Here is a 21,355-nt window from a genome sequence, read left to right on the forward strand (position 1 = left end):
CAGCAATTGCATATTTGAATGAGAAAATATTTAAGGAATTTATTTTTTTGCATTTACTATGATGGTGAGAAATATGCTAAAATATTCCTCTGACCAGCCTGAAGTTTTTTATTTCCAATACTATTAACTCATAAATAAATGAGTTCCATAATTAAATAGCGTCAGTAAAGTTCAATTGAAATTGAATACTTTGTTTAAAGGAAGTGCATATTCCCTTTTAAAAGATATGAGATAAGATGCCATGTCATTGCAGCACGCCTAATCCATACAACTCATTTAGGAAATATCAGGAACACAGCTACACACCTACTATTCATCTAGACACTTGGTTGACCTAATACAAAGATATAACTATATTGAAACTGAAATATAAGACAGAAAAATATTTGTGTGTCTAAGACATGAGCTTTGGTTCCCCAAAACCTGTGAAGTCTTTCACTACATATTTTCTTTTATTTAATTTATGCTTCAGAGTTGAGAGAAGGTATCAAAACTCACATATTCAGGTACGCTTTTTTGTCTCATAAGCAGCAAAGAAGTTATCAACATCTCTGAATAATTATGACAAAAGAACTGAGTGTCATGCAGTTCATTTTTTCTTTCAAACTAATAAGCTTAGTAGATATTACAGAACTGTGGAAATTTTGATTAAAAAGTTTAAGCATTTCATTTTTACATCTGTATTATGCTCCACACTAAAACTTTAAACATCAAAGCTACAAATTGGATTCAAAGAAGTTGTTTGATGTTATACCTGCAATATGTAACAGAGCTCAAAGCAATTTTCCCACCAAAATGTTTTGCAAAGTCAATTTAAATCACTTACAAAAACATTTTTGAAAATCTGAAAAGTGCAAACATTGACGAATATGCTGTTCACTCTGCTGTAAGACTGCCAGAACTTCCAATATATATATAGTCCTTCCAGGTTTTTTAAAAAGCTGATTCTAAAAATAATGCCGTAAGTTAAAAAGAACATGCTAAACTCTTACAGTAAGTGGTGTGACTCAGTGTTCATCTGGAAGAAAGTACAGTCATAATTTGGAAATTTTGAGGTGCAAATTAGGACGGACCTGCTAATGCATCAGGATGTTCCTGTTTTAAGAATGTATTTGTAAGGCTATCTTTGTATATGAAAACATATCTCAAAGCATTATTTTCTGGCACAATGGTGCCAGAGGATCACATTAGGCCTGATTCTTAAAAAGACTGAAAAAAACCCCCACAACAAAACATGGTCTATTTTTCTATTATCCACAATATAAGAAAAACAACCTTTGCATACTCCATATGAAAACAAAAGATATATTTTATTGTCTTGTAAGACAGGATAACAAGCAGTGCAAAATATAACAGTACATGCAATATATATCCTAACATGCATAGAAATCATAACATTGTCTCATATACAAGCTAGGGGAAGTATGATCCAGATGAAAATATAGGTACATCCCATATTTAGAATATCTATTAGTGATTTATTAAAAAGACTGAAGTAGTATTCAAAGGAATTTATCACAGTTCTGTCCTAGAAGTTATATAAGAGAATGACAGTTCCAGATCAGACCAAAAATCCAACTACCCCAGTACACTGTCTCCCACAGTAGCCAAAAAAGGGATGTTCTACTAACAGTACAGAAACAGGGAAAATGACAATGACACCTGCTAGCAAAGCCCCACAGCTATTATAGCCACCAGTCTGATCTAGTGACTAATAATCTATAATGGATTTTTCCTTGAATAACTAGTTTAATCACTTTCTGAATTCCTCCACTACAAATTCTGAAGAAAATAGTCAATAGCTTTGATGCTTTAAACCAGTACACAAATCAGGTAATTGATTTTGGCAATTACTGCAGCGGTGTAATTGACATAAGGATATTTTAGATTGATGTGGTCAATGTATTTATTTATTTCAGAACTTATCTCCTTATTCTTCCCTTCTGTTTGCAAGAGTACTGAATAAGCATGATGTTTCTACAGTTACCAGCAAAAAATACATTCTAGAACTACATTCTGGAGAGGAGCTTAATATTTTATATAAAATCACCAGAAGTCAGAAGGACATCTCCAGAGATGGGCTGAAAATCCCGAGTTTAGTTCCTGTTCCAGTGACAATTATGAATTTATATTGAAATGCACAAAACAGAACTATGAGCAGGGAACAGTACCAAAGAAATGTAATCAACATTTTTACTTTGCAAAATATCATTAAAACTTTATCAGGTGGAATGTTTTTGCACTTAAAACATCTGTACTAGTATTTGCACTGAACTCCAGTGAAATACTTCTGTAATCAGAAAATTTACATTATCTTTTTAGACACCTAATAGGAGTTCCAATAATTTCCTAATTAGTTTTGGTTGTATACTGAAAAAATCACAGTGCTATGCTTGCAGGCTCAGATGCTGCAGTAAAACATTTTTTAGACCAAGTCTCTGATTATTTCCTTGTTTCCATATTAAAATGGTAAAAAAAACTTCTATGAAACACCTTCTGCCTGCCTCTTTGTCCCCAAGCTCTCTTAGACACTTGTAATTCAGAATATTTTTGTTTGGAATTGTTTCCTGCTGCATAGCTTTGAATATTTCTATAAATATTTTTGGGGTTTTGTTTAACTGTTTAGTTTACTTTTATACTGTAAATTTTCCTTCTCAACTACCTACTTTTGAAAATTTTCTTATAAAGATTCATAGTGATCTTCACCATTGACTTTCTTATCAATCTAGAAAAAATAAACTATTCAGAAAAGTGGTGAGATTATTAATTTCAAGATTTGTTTTGTTTTTCTTCCCAACTGTTTCACTTAAGGAAGGGTTACAAATGAGTAGCTTCAATTCCAGATGAATTAAACTCCAACTTGGTAGGTAAAACAAACCTTGAAATCCTAAAAGATTAAAGCACCCCAGAGAGCTATTTTTTAAATGAGTGTTGAACCAAGATACTGCTATATTACAATAAATGCACTAAGGGTAGGATTCAGTACCCAAGACATAATTGCCTCAGATCATTTTATTCCTGAAGACATCTGCACAGACTTGACAGACACAAAAGGAAAGGATATGTGGGAGATTTGTGTCCAAATGAAGCAGAAGCAGGAGGCCAAGATGAAAAAGCTAGGGCAGATAAAATGGCTCTAGACATCTATTTCAGACAGCTGAAACCTACCTTACAAGTCTCATAAAACTTCACACTAAAACATGAAATAATATTACTTGCAATCTGACTTGAAGACAATGACCGTCACGGTCACTGCTAAAAACTGAGATGCTTTACTCTAAAGACACCTAAGGAAAACAAGGTAATCAAATCAATTTAAGAAAGAAAATACAATATCAAATGGGTTAAGCTTTCATGCCCTTGGAGTGAAAACTTTACTGAGCCCTACCCTACAAAAAGAAATTCTTTCCCAGTTTAGCTTCTTCTAAAGAATTATCATTTAGGTTGTTCTGTATACAAGAACTTTACACTTACTGTGGTAGACCACAGCAGACATTAATTTTATGCCGTTCTTATAGGAGGTGAAATGATTCAGAAAGCACAAAAGGAACCCTACTGAAGGGCCTTAATAAGGCTGGTGTAGCCTTACCACAAAAAAAAAAAAAGCATCTTGAATGCTAAGAGGTTTTAAACATTTAACATGCTTGCAAGCATAGCCATAACAATACCAATTGTGTTTATTTTTAACTTGTTACAGATTCTTTGTATTTAAATACTCCTGCATAATGTGTTTTTTTGACAAAAACACAGGAATGCCACTCTATCCTCTCCTCAACAATACATTGGGAATACTGGTGGAAAAGCTTGACATGAGCTGGAAATGCGTGCTTGCAGCCCAGAAAGCCAATCATAAACTGGGCTGTATCCAAAGAAGACCAGCAGGTCAAGGGAGTCAGTTCCACCCCCTCTACTCTGCTCTTATGAGATTCCAATGCAGCTATTCGGCGTTCAGCTCTGGGGCCCCCAGCACAAGTAGGACATGGACCTGTCAGAACAAGTCCAGAGGAGGGTCATGAAGATGATCAAAGGCCTGGAGCACCTCTCCTATGGAGACAGGTTTGTGAGAGTTGGGGTTGTTCACCCTGGAGAAGAGAAGACCTTAGAGCAACTTTCTAATACTGAAAGGTGGCTTACAAGAAAGATGGAAGAGGGCATCTTTGTCAGGGAGCTTAATGATAGGAAAAGGGGTAACAGTTTTAAACTAAAAGGGGGTTGATTTATATTACATATAAGCAAAAAATGCTAGGAGGGTGGTGAGGCACTGGCATAAGCTGCCCAGAGAAGCTGTGGATGCCCCATCCCTGGAAGTGTTGAAGGCCAGGTTGGATGGGGCTTTGGGCAACCTACTGTAGTGGGAGGTGTCCCTGCCCATGGCAGGGGGATTGGAACTAGGTGATCTTTAAGGTCCCTTCCAACCCAAACCATTCTATGAACCTAATGATTTACTTATTCCAATTCTATCCCTTTTATTCATCTCTAAATTCCACTTTTCATTTTTCTTGTAAATGCATGTCTAATCAGAGTCTACTCTTCGTTGCCCAACTGTAAATCCTTCTTTTTTATAAAGTTTTAGAAAAAATTTTTAAAAATTTATCCTTTTCTACTTTTGCCATTTCAAATCTTGGTATTTAGAAAGTAGTGCTAAAGCACTGGGTAAGAAAGAAAGACTGATTAATCTGAAGTACAAATTACTTAGTATTTTTCTAGCAGTGTTGAAATGATTCTAGACACTGCTCTTCGTTCAAAACATTTTTCTTATATGAAATCTGCCAATAAAAATCAGCATTGCTGGTAAGAAAATACTTCCAATTTTGGTTATGTTAAGCACTATCCTGATTATTATTTGTTTAAAAATGTTTCAGTTTAGTGTTACTTGTACAGTAAATAATTAAACATTAAGTAACGAAACAGCTCAGTAATAAATTAGGCATTCTAGGAATCTGACATTTGATGTAACAGAGAAGGTAGAAGAAAGATATTTTTCTTCATATTTAGCACAGAATAGCTATAAATTATAATATAAGCCACCTCAACATTTTTATTTCCTACCACGGGTTTGTGGATATTTTTTTGCTCTTACCTGGCGTAAAGTACGTGCTACTATGCTTTCAAGTACTGGTCCTCTGTCTTCATGCAACAGATGAACTTCATCAAGAATCAAGAGTTTTACCAGTTGAGAGAGGGCTACATCACCAACACTTTTTCTTGTCACTACATCCCATTTCTCTGGAGTAGTCACAAGCATCTGAGAGAGCAGGAAAAAGAAATATTAAGCATATACAAAGAAAAATCCAAACTCAACTTTATAAAAAAATGTATTTTAATATGCAGTTGAGTAAAGGCAATGTAGAACTTACAAAGCTACCTTAAGTTTTACCTGCTTTGTATATTTGAGGCAGACACAGTTTCCTGCATTCTACATGTGCTGGACATGAAAATAGTAGGCTTCAGCGTGGAAAAATATATGGAACTATCGTCAAATAACTTCAAGCTAATGTGTGCCATTTGTATATATTTTCTACATTAGAACAATTAAATATTTGTCCAGAATCAAATCCTTACATAATCATGCAAGACATTTAACGTTCAAGTCCCTCTAAAAACTATTTGTGGTAAAATATTTCTAACTGATTACAGCACAGTAAACATCTAAGACCTCCCAGAAAAACAATGGTTAATTCTGAATAACACTTCAAGGCCCTGGCTAGGAAAAGGAGACAGAAAGCTAACAATGACTTATAAAACTTCTGTGTAAATTGCCTATCCAAATCTGAAAAAAGATCATTTCTTCTGATCTTAACATTCAATTATTGAAAGTACCATCAGAATAATATTAATAGCTTTAAGAAAGCAATAGAATTGTTGCCTTAAATTTTTTGGAACCCAGATTGACAGACAGAATGGCTGAAGTGGGAAAGGACCTCTGGAGGCCATCTTGTCCATCTTGCCCAGATCAAGCAGGGCCATCCAGAGAAGGTTGCCCAGGACCATGTCCAGGTGGCTTTTGAAGATCTCCAAGGAAGAAGACTTCACAACCTCTCTGGGCAACCCGTGCTTAGTCATCCTCAAAGTAAAAAGGGTTTCCTGATGTTCAGATGGAGCTTTCTGCATTTCAGTTTGTGTTCACTACTCTTGCCCTGGCACCACTGAAAAGAAGCTTGATCCAGCCTCATAGCCTCCTCTCTTTAGGTATTTATATACAATGTGTGGAGATCCCCCCTAAGCCTTCTTTGTGCTACACAGTCCAGCTCTCCCAGCCTTCTTTCATGTGAAAGATACTCATTTTGTTTTCAGAAGACTAGAAATCACTTTGTCCAGTAATGTTTCTTTTAGAATATTATAAAAAAAACCACATTTTATAAAACATGAATTTATGAATGCTCTTCTCATTGCAAGATATATCCTGATATTTATTAATTCTCCTCAGAGAAGTATTTTTGCCTGCAATGCCTCACAATATTGTCCCAGACCAATTATTTTACTTTCAGAATCTTAGTCTTTGCTAATTACCAAGAACCACTTCTGAAGACCATTGTCTTTGTGATGTTATCCAAAAAGATGTTCCTGTCCTGCAATATTTAAAACTAAATGGAAGAAAGACCAAGTCATATCACTGAGAACGTGGGGGGGTGTTTATTTCCTCACAATATTATTGCATGCATTTTGCTAGAAAATACAGATTTTTCAAATGCTTGCAGTCCTACAAAATAGTAGGTGTAAAAGTGTATGACCATAATTTATGAACCGAATTGTAACACTACTACAGATGCAACTGTTATCACTTTAAAATGAGCCATGTCAACCACAAAAAAAATAGCAGCTGTACTTCCACAGAACATTAATTAGCAAACAGTGAGGAAATATATTTAGCAATGCATATTAAGACTTTAAGGTGTGAAATACTACAAATGCAAGCTACTTAGTTAATTTGCTAAAGCTAAATTGGCAATGTTGAGATCAGTTGTTTTTTATGCCAGTCATGTTATCAGAATATATATATAAATTGGTATCATTAATTTTTCTGTTTCTAAGTGATGACTAAATATTCATTATAAAGCTCTCTTACTTTGATCTTATTTTAAAAAAGCAATGTTATGCAAAGTAATGACCTGAATTAAAAGCTATACTTGATATACTGTCTCATTTAGTAAGACTAGAGATCTCCAGAGAATATTTTGCCAGAAAATAAGATTGCTTCTTATATTTATTTTGCAGATAGAAATTACAGTTGAGAAAGAAAATCCACCAAAAACCCAAACAAATCATCTTTGTAGTCTCAAACTCTAAATTGAATTTAAATGTAAGGCGCTAATTAAAAATATCAGCTAAAAGAAAATGTTGACTACCAGCAAACGTTAACAAAGCTACAGATTATTTTTTCAATTAAAATAATAAACAAAGCAGCATTATGATCTATCTTGTAATTACTTTTAAATGCTGTGGTGGCATTTATATTTGTAATTAATTTTCAGAAATAATGTATTTCATCTACAAAGTTATAAACTCAAAAATTAGATTCAGCAAAAGGATTCAACTTTGTGTATGGAGGCAGAGAAAGAAACCAGTAACCAAACCTTAAAATATCTTTTTAATATATTCTTTTTTATACTTTGACTTCAGTTATCAGCACACTGAGAAGTGTGTTCATTTATATTGCTATTTCACCACTTCACCTCTTTCACTATTGAAATAGCTGGAAAATAAACTGTCGCATTTGTTTAATGAACTAGAACTCATGCAAGACATTTCAATCTTTTTTTTTCTTTTTTTTTTTTTTTTAATTTTATTAGGGTATGGCTGAATAGAAATGGGTTAACTGTCAATATTTTTGCTGTCAAATTTCTCTCTGCACATCTAAGTCTCTTTTTCCAATGATTTTTGGATTAATCAAATTAATATTAACATCAAATTAATTAAATATAAAGTCATTAATAAAGATTCCATACTGACTTTTTCGACTTGAAAAAACATGGAATAGTAAAATTGGCTTATTAAAGAAGAGTCTTCTTAGGTGACAACTGTCACTCATTTAACTTCTGTAACAAAAAAAGACGTGCTTAAAACTAAACTTTCAACCTAAATGATTTCATTTAGGTTCAGGGTGATTTGATGTATCTCTATTACTTTATGTAATGTTCACATAAGAAGTCAAAGCAAAAAGTTAAATTACTTCACTTTGAAAAATGAAGTCAAAGGTGACAATACTGGCTGGTAACTTCAACCTCAATTGACAAACACTTTCAAGTGACTGTGAAAATGCATTTTTCTATAATGGTACAATTTGCTAAATATTTTTGGCAGTTTCTTTTCAGTCCCCTTAGAAGCCAGCCTTCATGATAAAAGGAAGTTATGTTTTCATACCATATTTTCAGAAAATTTTGAAAAATGCATGGGGTTTGATGTATGGGGTTTTTCTTAGTCTGAAAAGGCCTATGGTCTCATAGAGAGGAAATGATCTTCCATTAATTTCTAACAGCTGGTACAGCCTGCAGGTTTACTTTTTCAATAGCTCACTTGCAATCCTTTAAATTCTTCACTTGCTTCTTAAGTTCTCCTGAACAGATCTTGCATGTGACTAGTATCTGATTTCTGCGTGAGTAATTTGTGCGCCCTCCCTGAGGCTAGTAAAACTATGTTAATACCCTCAGATTCACACTCCCACAGGTCCAATCCACGTATGAAAATATTTCAGAACAAACTACATAAAATATTTAGCTACAATTTCCCATACTAAAAAAAATCACTGCTTTTAAGTTCTTCAAGACTATTTTCAAGAACGGTTTCCCTCTTTTAGCTACTTCAGCCTCCAAGTATATCCACCACTTGTCTGACCTTTTGTTCCTTTCATGCATACAACTATTGAAACTCAGAAAAAAAAATACAGATAGCTTCCTAGTTACTATGATAAACACTTAGAAAACACTTACAAAAGATCTAGGTTATTCTTCCTATCTGCCAAATATTTTCAAACCAAAATGTATAAAAAATTGGGGTTGGACCCAATGATCTCCTGAGGTACCTTCCAACCTCTACAATTCTGTGATTCTGTGAAGAACTAGTTGACTAGGACATCAGGCTGAGCATCAACTGGGATGATAGGAAACAAAGAGTGGTATTCATATTTGTTTTAGACAAAATACCAGTCTGATTATAAAAAAAAAAAAGATGGTTGTGAATCATCAGATTAGTAAATTCAGTTCTGTGCTCTGTTATCTTAAAAGTGGATTCTCAAAAAATAGTCGACCTTACACGTGTTCAAACCCTTCTGGAAGGTAAGTAAAGTAGGCTTGCATGGGAAATTCTAAACATTTTTTTTTTCCATTATCAGAACTTATAAAAACCTGTATTTTGGGACTGAAAATGGGTTTACATAAATTCATGTACTATGATGAGTAAACACCCTATAAGAAAAAATTTTGGTAATTTCTCTTTAAAAGGTGCTTTTTTAAAAAAAAAAGTTTTTATTTGTGATGCACAATAAATATTTCAACTACTATTTGAATACAAGACACTTGAATGAAATGATGAAATGCCTATAAAAGAAAGAAATTTTTAATTTCTTACAGCAGAGATTTAACGGGCATTCCTGAGAATAAAAATGAAACATTCTCATGAACAGCAGGAACACAAGATTGACAACAACAGTTTGTCATAATCAGCCCCATTCAGAAAGCAGATCTTGCTGCCAGTGGGCTGTTCAATAAATTGTTTTTTACAAAATGACTACGAGTAAAGGCTTTTGTAGAACTACTAAATCAGTATCAACCATAAGATTTAAAGTCCAAACACAGACCTGACAATCTTACAGGCACTAGACTTACCCAGTAAAATAATTCCAGAGAACTAACTTGAATGTAATTGATGAATTAAAATCTCTGATTAGAAAAGCAACAAAGATCGTAAAGGGTGTACGAAGTTCTAAAGGACCAAAGTATCTTTTTACAAAATCTCTTACAACTGCACCTGAGCAAATACATTGGTTGCTCCACCTCCCAAACACTTGACTCATCTTCAGATTAGCATTCACTTCTGTGTTTTAATTTTTTCTTTAACTGTGTTCAGAAAGAAGTTATGAGCAGTAATTCTTTTAATAAGTTGTCTCATGGGAATCATGGTAACTTACAGTGTTTTAATTTTTTTTTTTTTTTTTTACTTTTCTCTTTTAATAAGATCATGTGAACCATCAGCAAGAACTGTTAGAGATGGCAAACTGGTGTACATGTAGAAGTTTTCCTAGAAGGTGGGGAATTTTTCAGAGAAACAGCAAACACCTACCATTGGGATTAACTGCTACTTAGCATTTCTTTGTACCTTTTGTACCACTTGCTATTAATTAATCCTCTTACTATTTCAGCATCCTCAGGAAATGAAAAAGAAAACCAAACCTTACTTTAAAAATCACCTGATGCCTGCAGCTATGTACTCCAGAGGCTACCTCCTGTGCAAAGACTGATGGAATTATTTGTTTTGTTGATAGAATGAAGAAGTGTGATTGAAGATACCAAAGCCAAAGCTAAGCAGAGGTAAAGAGATTGAAAACAGCTAAAATACAGCCTGGAAGTAACTTGAAGACATAATCTCCATTAGAAAATGAATGTTATGTATTTAAGGAGTTTGCCTTTTAACAGCATAAGGCAATAATTAGGTATGACTACAGGTTATTTCATCACCTGTAGATTAAAAAGGTTTATTTTACTGAAATTATATGCGAGGAAACAAAGCATCATTCCATGTACAAGAAAGCAGAAAACTTGCTAAAAGCAGTATTTTCAGGAGTGCCTGGATGATGTTGAAGTACAAACACTTTCATGGCCCATTCCATTTGTAGATACAGTTACAGAAAAAGACTAGCTCATGAACCAAATGAAAGGTCTAAGGATCTAAAAGCTTCGGAAAGCACAGAACCATCCTCTTTCTACGTTTCTGTCTGTAATAAGTTTGTCTCCAGCACAATGATTCATCATAGATGGAAGGCAACAGAATTCTGGTCTAGCCACTGCTGCTTTTCTGTCAGTATTCAAAGACACTCTCTCAAAGATCTAGTTCTGTAGATTTCAGTTAATATAGCTTCCTCATCTTTATCATTTTCACCTCTCTACTGGTCTTCTCTCTTCTCCCACTCCTTCACACACATCCTTAATTCCACCTCACCACACTCGAAAGAATATGCATCTGATCCTACAGCATGTTCTCTTCAGTCACAGCCAGGACTCCTCATCTTCTGACAGCTTTTGGCCATGGGGCATGGACATACTACACAGTTTACTCTATTCATGGTGTAACTATTTATCAAGGTGTTTTTTTATTGGCCCTTGCAGAACGTTCACTGCAAAAGCTTCACTCACATACAAACGGAGATGCAGAAAACTGCATGCAGTTACACACATCCACCCAGACGAGCCTTGCATTGGAATGCATCATATTCTGCAGTTCTCTACAGAAAGCTGCTACGCTGGGGCTATGCTTTGCACAAATTGTAAGTATTTCCCATCAATGATGCTTTCGAGCTTTTCACATTTTAATATTAGATACCCAATATCACACCCCATGAGGGTACTCTGGCACTCTCCAAGGCAAAACTCTGTCAAAACATGTTACAAAGGCATCAGCCTGCAAGTCAACTTTTGTAATGCTGTTTTTATCCTACTTTTTATTGCAGTCATAGTCTGCGTGATTTAGTCAAGCATTTTACAAAACCTCATGCAAGCAAGAGCTCAGGCAGGGAGTGTAATAAACACATAGAAAGTGAAACAGAGGGCAGCAATTCAAAATAAGAATTTGCGGGAGGAAAGCAGGAAGTACTAAATAATGAATATAAATATATTGCTTTTCATAAATCAGTGACAACCATCTGATGCTATGTTTTACATAGGTAAAACAGAACTATGTCTCCAGTAAAGCAGATTTCTTACACTACAAAGCTGGGCAGCGCGCTCATTTGGGAGCATTCAGAGTAATGGCAATACAGAATAAAATATCTTTGCATCTTTGAAACATTCAGTAGTCAGGCTACACTTACAAAAGATAGTATTTCATGTTAGAAAGACTTACAGAGGTGGCTTAAAGTGATGCATAACAGCACCAATTAGTAAGCCATCAAAGCTAACATCAATAATCAACAAGGCTAGAAATCAACAAGGGAACAACAAAAAAATTTAAACAGCCACCTAGAATTCATTAGAACAGCAAATTAATTTCTAACTGAAGAAACATAACTTTGTTTAACATATTTTATTTTATAACTTAATCCTAGAAACTTGTAATTACAAATGATTTTGTTCCTTTACAGAGCCCATCAAACCCATCTAATGAAAAGGCAATGATTGACACCTACTTAGCAGAGCAAGATACTTATGACACCTCACATGTACCATTGACCTGATTTTTTCAATATTAGTTCAGTTGTAGTACAGTTAATGTCACAGAGAGCTACAAATAATAGATGGAGGTTCCTAAGATCTAAAATTTTATGCTTTCAGCTCAATGCTGGATGTCCCACTGACTACAAAATCCATGCATAAATTCCAGTACTAAATTTAAACCTCCATATGATTGGACTTTGCCAAAGTCAAAATAAAATGGAATTAAACCCAGTGTAGCCAACGAGACTGCTGAGTCAGAAAAATTCCTTTTTGTTGCTGTGAAAGCAATGAAGTTTTTTACACTGTTAATGGAAGAATATAAAACTTTACACGAGGAATAATTATATTAGTCTTAGGAGAAACTATGAAAAGCAGTAAGTATTAGGATCACTACAGCACTTACTTGAGAAAGAATGTAAGAGCATCTGCCCTCTAGATTTCTTCTAGGAAAAAAAACCACCACCACCACCATCTTTTTAAAGTCAGTACAAATCTTATTTTAACGACCGTAGTTACAAATGAGGAAGAGCAGCTTGCATGCTTTGTGAAATTTAGCTCTTATATCATAAAATATGTAATTCGCCACTCAACCTTCAAGTTTAAATAATGATCTAAATGTTTTAACAGAGTTTGATCCTAAACATTACCCTGTTTTTTCTCCCTCTTTGCTGTTAATCAGCTCACTAATTATAGTTATACTAACCTCTGATATACTACTGTCAGGTCTGATTGATGCCAATAGCTCCCTTAATCAGATCTGACAACTTACAGCAAGTGCCTGTCTCTGGAGACACTGCTTACAGTCTGCTTGTTATTAAGTCTTCTCCGTGTTATTTTGCAATTTCTTCTCCCTCAGCCTCTTTTTCGTAGAGAACAGAGATAGTAAAATATCAACAAAACATACACACAAACACTCTACAGCCATGTTTTTAAATAGCATTGTAGCAATATTTGGGCTAAAATTGATAAGTTTGCTTACTGGACAACTTACGGGGAAAAACTAAGTATAGGAAGATTTTTTGTAAATAGAACGATATTCCCCACAAATTTAAAAATGTTTTTCCTTTATTTTATTTTATTGTTAAAGCAGGCAAAGATAAAAGACTATCTCAGCTCTCAGTTTTTCCAATGAAATTATACAGGCATACATTTAAAACTTGTCACAACGGTCCTGCAGATCTCATTATAAACTGTAAATATAAGAAGTTGAGAATAACTTTTGTTAGGATAATTAGAACCTTTTGTTTATTTATTACTCAAAAATTAGAAATTAGCCAGAGTAGGGAGCAAAAGTGACCGTGTTCCTTTACGTAGCACAAAAAAAAAAAAAAGTGAGCAAATACCCATTCATTCTCTGGAATACAGAGATAACTTCGTATGAGGAACTGTTCTCCAAGAAGCAGTTGTTCTTGATCAGTTCCTTACCCCTCTCTTCTGCTCCTGTAAACCACTACCCTGAGATCTGGATTAACCTAATACAATGTCAAAAAAAAAAAAAAGGACCAGTTTGCAACAGTGGCACAGTGGCATTTGGTTCCAAGTATCCTTTTTAACATAAGCTTTTCTCAACAGTTTTATTTTCCTTCACAGATTTGTATGCTAGAGGAAGGAAGAAGAATTTCCTTTTTTTTTTTTTTTTTAAATCCCAAACCATTTTTTTTGAGAATCAATGCAAATCACTGATTCGGAAGCATAGTAAGTGTAAGCTGAAGAAATGTTTCTTGGTTCAGCTGAGATGCAGATGTTAAACAGATATTGCACCAAGAGCCAATTTTGTGACATCTGTTCACACAGACACAATCCAAACAGCAAGTAATTTGCTTTCATGCAAATTTTATTTCATGAAATTTGTTTTCAAGTCTACACTCCAAAAAAAATTACATATGCTAATATTAATGACAACCAGTGCTGAAGGTGATTATCAATTGTACTGTAGGTTGTTGCAGTTTTTTATTCTCCAGTTATACTAACTAAAAACTTGCACACACTTTGGATTTTAGCAGGATCTTTTAAACGCTCAGAGTAAACACCAACATTTCACAGTTGTTATCAAATGGAGTTCCACAGAAGTTTATCCAGCTCAATACTATTGCATATTTTTTCATGAGTAATCCTAAAGATTATACTCACTGAACCTTCAATTGACATGATGCCTCATGGAACTGTAAATGCCTTGGATTACAAAGTAAGAATTCAAAAATGCTTTACTAAGTTGAAGGAACAGATGCACTTATGAATGAGATTCCATAATCAAATTTCAAGATTCTACACTGAGGATGAGATTCATCTTGCCTATCTTGCCCATTTAACTTATTTTATAAATTCACCATCTAAACTTGTTGTCTGGGTTCCCTCTTGCTGGTTCATTTCATCTATCTCAGTATGAAAGTCTTAGAAGTCTTTTCTCTATAGCGTTCTTCCTACAAGTCTATGCAATCAGTTTATACTATTTGCCTAACTTACAGATGGCTAAAACAAAAATAGATTAATCTGACCCTTTGGAATAATTGTCTGAACAAATACAGGATGTAAAAACTGGGCAAGGGAAAGAGAAAAAGTACACCAGTCTGAAAGTGAATGAAGAATGCTATGCTGGTGCAAAAAATGAAACCTTGAAACAGAAATGCTGTTATTTGGACATGCTAAATAGAATCACAGAATCATAGAATTATAGAATATCCTGAGTTGGAAGGGACCCACAAGGATCACTGAGTCCAACTCCTGGGTCCCCAAAGGACCACTCAAAAAAAAAAAAAATCAAACCTTGTCTGAGAGTGTTGTCCAAATGCTTCTTGAACTCTGGCAGGTTCAGTGCTGTGACCACTACCCTGGGGATCCTGTCCCAGTGCCCAACCACCTTCTCGATGAAGAACCTTTTCCTGATATCCAGCCTGAACTGCCCATCGCAGCTTCAAGCTGTTCCCTCGGGTCTTAAATAAAAATAAACCTTTCACTCTGCTCAGCAGCAGAATGACCTTGGAGCAAACTTTTTGTTTTGGGCAACTTAATCCAAGAAGTGCAAAACAACTGAGAGTCCAGAAGTGAAAAATGAGAATGACTAAAAGTAAATGAAGCATGACATTTAAGAAAAATTTAAATGAATTGATGCTTAGACTAAATAACCATGACTGAATGCAGATAACTACAACTTTGAGAGTCTTCAAAAAGCAAGCAGCAGTGGCTGGGGAAGACAGACATTCAGAAATGGGAAGCGATAATAAAAAATTTGCGTATGACTTAAGTTTAAAATAGATTTTTGTAAACTACATTAAAAAAAAAAAGTGAATCTCCTGAGGGAGATTCATCAGGAAGTTTAGGAAAGCTCTGTCATCAGGATATTGTAAAAAATTTGTCAATGGTGGAATATATGTATCACATCTATTTTAGCAAAACAAGACAGGTTAGATTAATGCTTGTCCTATTTCGTACGGTTTTAACATCAGCTTAGTGTACATAACTGCACTTAATGATGCATTCACACCAAGGCAATTGTCCTTGAAACTTCAATTAAAAAACATCCTTCAAATTTCACTTATAAACACATATCTAAACAGCACATTCTAATTATACGCTATATGAATAATTTAATATGCTATGAATATATGCTTTACTTATAAAATATACTCCATACTAATATTCAATATGCTTTAATTCTATAGTAGAGTGTGCTTCAGTATAGGTATTGCATGCGAAGGCAACTTAGATTCTTTAGAATATTCTTTAAAATGTTTTTGTAATATAGTATTGAAAAGTCTGTACTTTTAGATGGAGTCATATATTGTAAGATTATCTGCAGTATTTGTAAGTATTAATTTGAAGTCTAAAGTGTTTTTTCTTTTGTTCCACAGTCAAAATAAATGCTAAACAACCCAAAATATGCTGTAACATGCAAAATGACAACTTAGAGGACATAAATTCTAAATTGCTTTTATGTCGTTTTGTAACTTACTTCAAGTCTGTTGCATTTTCAACTGACCAGAAGCTGTAAAATTTGAAAGAGAGCCAAAAGAGGCAAACATTTCCTCAGAAACCTGTCCTCAACTCTACTCAAATAAGCTATCTTTTTGCAGAGGAATATTCACTCAGCAGGCACAGCTGTTATTCTGCAATTTTTACAGCTAAATCAAAGATAATTGGACTTCTGAGTACCTTTAAATTGTACTCTGGGAGAAGGGTCTAACTTAATGCATCATTTGCATTAACTATAAAAGACTGCTTTTTTATCCTGTAAAATTTACAGTGCTTAAAAAAGTATTTGGAAGTGCAAAGCAGTTAGTAATTTTATAGATGTGGATTTCTTTTGCACAGAACCCTTTTAGTTATAAAAGGCCATTAAAACCAACGAAAGTAAATCATTCTTCCAAGTACTTCATAGATAAAATATTAATGATAATAGACACTATTGAAAAATATATTTCTGCAAGTAGCTTCCTACAAGTTTTACTGGCATTCTCAATGCCAAAAAAGCCCCAGAGAAAACATCCTACAATAATATTTTATTTGGTGTTTTTAATAAATTAATACAATTATTCACAAGAAGATGAGTAATTAGTTCATACCATGAAGTAATTCAGTTTCAGATTCTTTGCTATTAACTTAAGAACTCCAGTTGCGGTATTATTTATTTTTACTTATTAAGATTCATTGCACTTTAGAATTTAACAATTAGACAATATATTTTAATGATTTTTCAGTCTTAATTTTGCATACAAACACATGAAAAGCATACTGCTTATTAACCTTCCATCACTGGAAAAGAAAGTTTGAAATTTGACAAAATAACATCTTTCATCATTAAACAGGAACAACTACATGGAACAGTTAAGCAGGCAAAATGGTATCTAGAACAGTTCCTTGCTCATATTTTATCGACACATTCAGTAAATATCACATAGGCAATTCCATCAAAATAGACTAATCTTGATGCTCACAGGAAGTGAGAAGGCACCTCTGGAGATCTGCCAGTCCACCTCCTTTCCTTAAAGCAGGGTCACCAAGAGCAAACTGCTCAAGACTGCATCCAGTTGAATTTTGAGTATCTCTGAGATGAAGACTCCACCTCCTCCCTAGACCAACTGTTTCATTGCTGACCACCCTCACAGGAAAACAAAACCAAAAATTCTTAGGCTTAAACAGGATTTCCTATATCACAGTTTGTGCCCGTTGCTTATTGGCCTTTCACTGGATGCTGCTGTGAAGGTCTGGCTCAGCCTTTTTTACACCCACACATCAGGTATCTATACACGCTGACCACATATCTCTGAGCATTCTCATCTCCAGACTGAATGACCCCAGCTTGTTCTACCTCTCCTTCTATGTCAAATGTTCCTGTCCTTTAACATCTTTGTGTCCCCTTGATGGACTCCTTCATGTCCCTGTCTGTCTTGTACCAGGGAGCCCTAACCTGACTGTCTTCCACTATGTGTTAAGTGTTCCTCCTCCAGCCCATTTCTCTCAAGGGCTAGGGATTGCTGAAAGTTGGTCCTAATAGTAGAGCCTGAAGCAAAGAAGGCATTAAGTACTTCAGCCTTTCACAGGTCCTTTGTCATCAGGTCCCTTACCCCATTTTAGCAGCGGGTCCATGTTTTCCCATCTTCCATTTGCTGCTGATAATATACCTATTGATGCCTTCCTTGTTGCCTTTAACCTACCTATGCTTCTTGCCACATGGTCTTTGACTTACCTAACTCCCTCTCTTCATACTCTAACCACAATGACATTCCTTCCAGGTCTCCTGTCCCTGCATCCACCTCTAATATGCTTCCTTTTTATGTTTGTGTTTTGTCCTGCAAACCTCCTGCCACTTTTGCTCAACTTCCTGCTCATTGGTATGAATAACTTGAGCTTGGAGGCATCAACTAACAATAACAATGTCACAGAATCGCTAGAGATTCCAGAAGGCTGAAAGCCTTTCAGTTCTCCTTCTTGAGATAAAATATTGAAGTATCTTATTGCATCAATGTCATATCCTCATTAAGTGATTTACAGAGGACTGTAAACATATTGCATTAACATGCTATTTGATCAGTTTTCAACACCAGATCATTTTGCTGGTCACTATAACAGTTTAAGAATCACATGTATAATACCTTTACACACACTGCACTTTCTGAAGCACTTTAAGCTAAGACTATGTTCTGCATAAAACTGTAAAATCTCAAGAATCATACTGCACAACAAACACATTAAGCTATCTGCACTTACTACAATTACAATCCAATTTACTTATCAGTACACAACTGAATGAAAAGTCTTTGAAATGTTCTGCTACATTAGGAACTCTTCCCCCCATAACCAAGGTTACCAGGTTACCAAATGAATATAACATTGAAGATGTCTGTTTCAAGGTATGTAGCAGCAAAAACAACTTGGCAACTAAGATGGACTGCCTGAAATGTACTAAAACAAGACTAAATAAGTGGAAGAAATCTTGTGCTTAGCACTATGCCTTTGACATGAAGTAACCTTTGGTTTGGCTGATACTATCTAAAATATTATCTTATATGGCAAATAAACTCTAACCAGTACAAACTGGTTAAAAGACTGGAAAAAAAAACTGGAAAAAAGACTCAAGAAACAGGCTTAAAATACTGCTGAATCTCATGTAAGGTAACCACTTAATACTGAGGTGTCTATACACTAACAGCTGACTAGCTAACACTTGATGGTCTACACAAAGCTGTTCAAATTGTTCAATGCTCTGACTCCACATGAGTGATATATTTATATATATTTATACACACACACACCCCATACCTGAGTGACTTATAAGGTACAGGAAATTCAAAGGCAACTTCTCCTAATGGCTTCAGCACTCCACTGAAGAACTGGGAGAGAAACTTAGCACCTGCAGCTGGGCTTGTTTCTCCCTACCATCAGGCACCTGTATTACACTGAAGCCCCTCTACCAACGTTAGTAGTACTCGCAATGTAGCTTAAAACACTACAAGTATTTTGCAACCAACATGCAGTTCGCTAGCCTCTGGATAATCACTCTGTTGTAATAATACAACTAATATCACTCATGTTAAGGTCAAGACAGAAATTGATTCAGTTGGTCCCGGTCATTCAAAAGTCAAGACGTGACCTATTTTTAAAAAAGGTTTTCCTATCAATTACAAACCTAGTAACAGAGAGAGGAAGAGGCTGAAGCCTCAAGAAAATGACTGAAGAACAGCATCTCAACATAAATATAATTTGTATATTATTCTACTTAAACAAAATTTTAATTTGTATAGGTACAACACTGCTCTTAGATTATTATATCTGTTACTCAAATGCAGTAGATATTAACACCAGAGGGTTTTTTTTCTTTATTTGATATTTTTTAAAATCTAAATGCAATACTTTTGACACTTTGCTTCATGTTATTCATTTCTGCAATATTCTAGCAGAATGGAGATGAACCATCAATAAACATTTAATTTTCACATATATAAAATATATATACTAAATAAATTTTAATGTCATAAATCACAGACATTTCCCGTATTGCTTGATTTTAAGTGGTAAATGGACAGAATATTTAATATAAAAAAGATTTTATTGAGAAGAATGATTTCAAGATTTTTTCTGCAGGCACATATTAAAAAAAATAATTTGAGGCAATCATGAAATATTTACAATTAGTTTCATAACAAGAATAAGCAGCAGATTGATTTAACATGTTCATTAGAAAGTTATTCAGTCAGATCTTCCCATTTTCAGTAAGTGACTTGTGTGTCTGAGATTTCCACTAGAAAAAATTAAGAAATTTACTCGATTCACCTGCAGGTGACACTGTTGGTCTTAGCCATACAACCAAAGAGCAACAGCCTTCCTCTCAATATATTCAGTTGCAGCCTGGATCAAAGATGTATCCAAAGCACAATTATTTTTCTTATATTTGTACACTAGTACTTTTAAAGTTCCACTGTAATATCAAACCTCTGCAGAGACAGTGATTAATGCAAGTGCTTCAAGTACAGATATATTTAAAATGAATTTATTCTGATAAAGCTTGAAGTAAATGAAAAAATGTGTGCACTGGAGGAAAAAAAAAATATATACTTATAGCAAGGGCTGTTCATCCAAATTGAAAACTTTGTATTTTCATACATACATTGAAGTACAATACCAAAAAGTTATATAAGTTCATTAAAAAATAAAAATAAAAAATCCAACATCCCAAACTGTTTCCAAAGCAGTTTAGAAAAACTGGAAGGAAACGGAGCTAAGTCAGGCATGAATATAATTACTTCCAATAAAAGTGAACACACAACAAAGAATGCAATTACAAATAAAATCCTATATACTTTAACTACAGAACACACTGAACATTTTTTCCTGTTGTTCAAAATTACTGTAATTTTATTTGGCATCACTTCAACTAAATTTTTCTGCTAAAACAAAAATTAACTCCCACTTTCCAACCAAATCTAAACAAGGATTTTAGCCAAGTGAGTCATACCAAAGAATGCCAATTACACCTTTTTATCAGAGTATGTGGCATTTGATTATTAAACATAAAGTAGATTACTCAAAGGCTGTATTAAAATACTACAGATTATGCAGTAATTGCAGGCAAGTAGGCATATAGTATAATAAACCACTATACCTGTCCATTTGAAAGAATAAATCATTTCAAATAAAATTTAAATTAATGTCTTGGAGTAGTGATTCTAATTTCCAAAGCATGGAAGCTTGATTTTAGTAAAATCAAGATGGATTCTGTCATAAATCTAGAAATTAATTTAGGTCACAGGCAGCACCTCCAGTTCCTTACAAATGACTACCATTTTTTATCCAAACTGCTACCATTTGATCACATATAAGTACTTTTTCCCCTTTGGCAAAATCTTAGCTGTCATAGGCAGATATATTAATGGGACAACAGTAAATCAGACAGGCTTCCAACAATACCACTAGTGTATTGGAACACCGATGCCAAAGAAAAAAAGAAAAAAAAAGAATACAATGCTGAAGGGACAGGCTGGTAATATCAGCCTGACAAA

At 34.4% G+C, this 21,355-nt stretch overlaps 1 protein-coding gene across 7 annotated transcripts in view; it reads right to left on the reverse strand.

The window, feature by feature from the left end:
- Positions 1–21,355, reverse strand: part of ASCC3 (activating signal cointegrator 1 complex subunit 3) — a 283,273-nt gene that overhangs the window by 173,534 nt on the left and 88,384 nt on the right. For all 7 annotated transcript variants that reach the window (XM_050709555.1, XM_035561717.1, XM_035561719.2 and 4 more), the window contains exon 11: positions 5,081–5,245. In XM_050709555.1, coding sequence (XP_050565512.1) covers positions 5,081–5,245 — 165 coding nt within the window. The remainder of the gene's footprint in view (positions 1–5,080; positions 5,246–21,355) is intronic.

The sequence above is a fragment of the Cygnus atratus genome, chromosome 3, assembly GCF_013377495.2.
Source record: "Cygnus atratus isolate AKBS03 ecotype Queensland, Australia chromosome 3, CAtr_DNAZoo_HiC_assembly, whole genome shotgun sequence".
NCBI classification, from domain to species: Eukaryota; Metazoa; Chordata; class Aves; order Anseriformes; family Anatidae; genus Cygnus; species Cygnus atratus.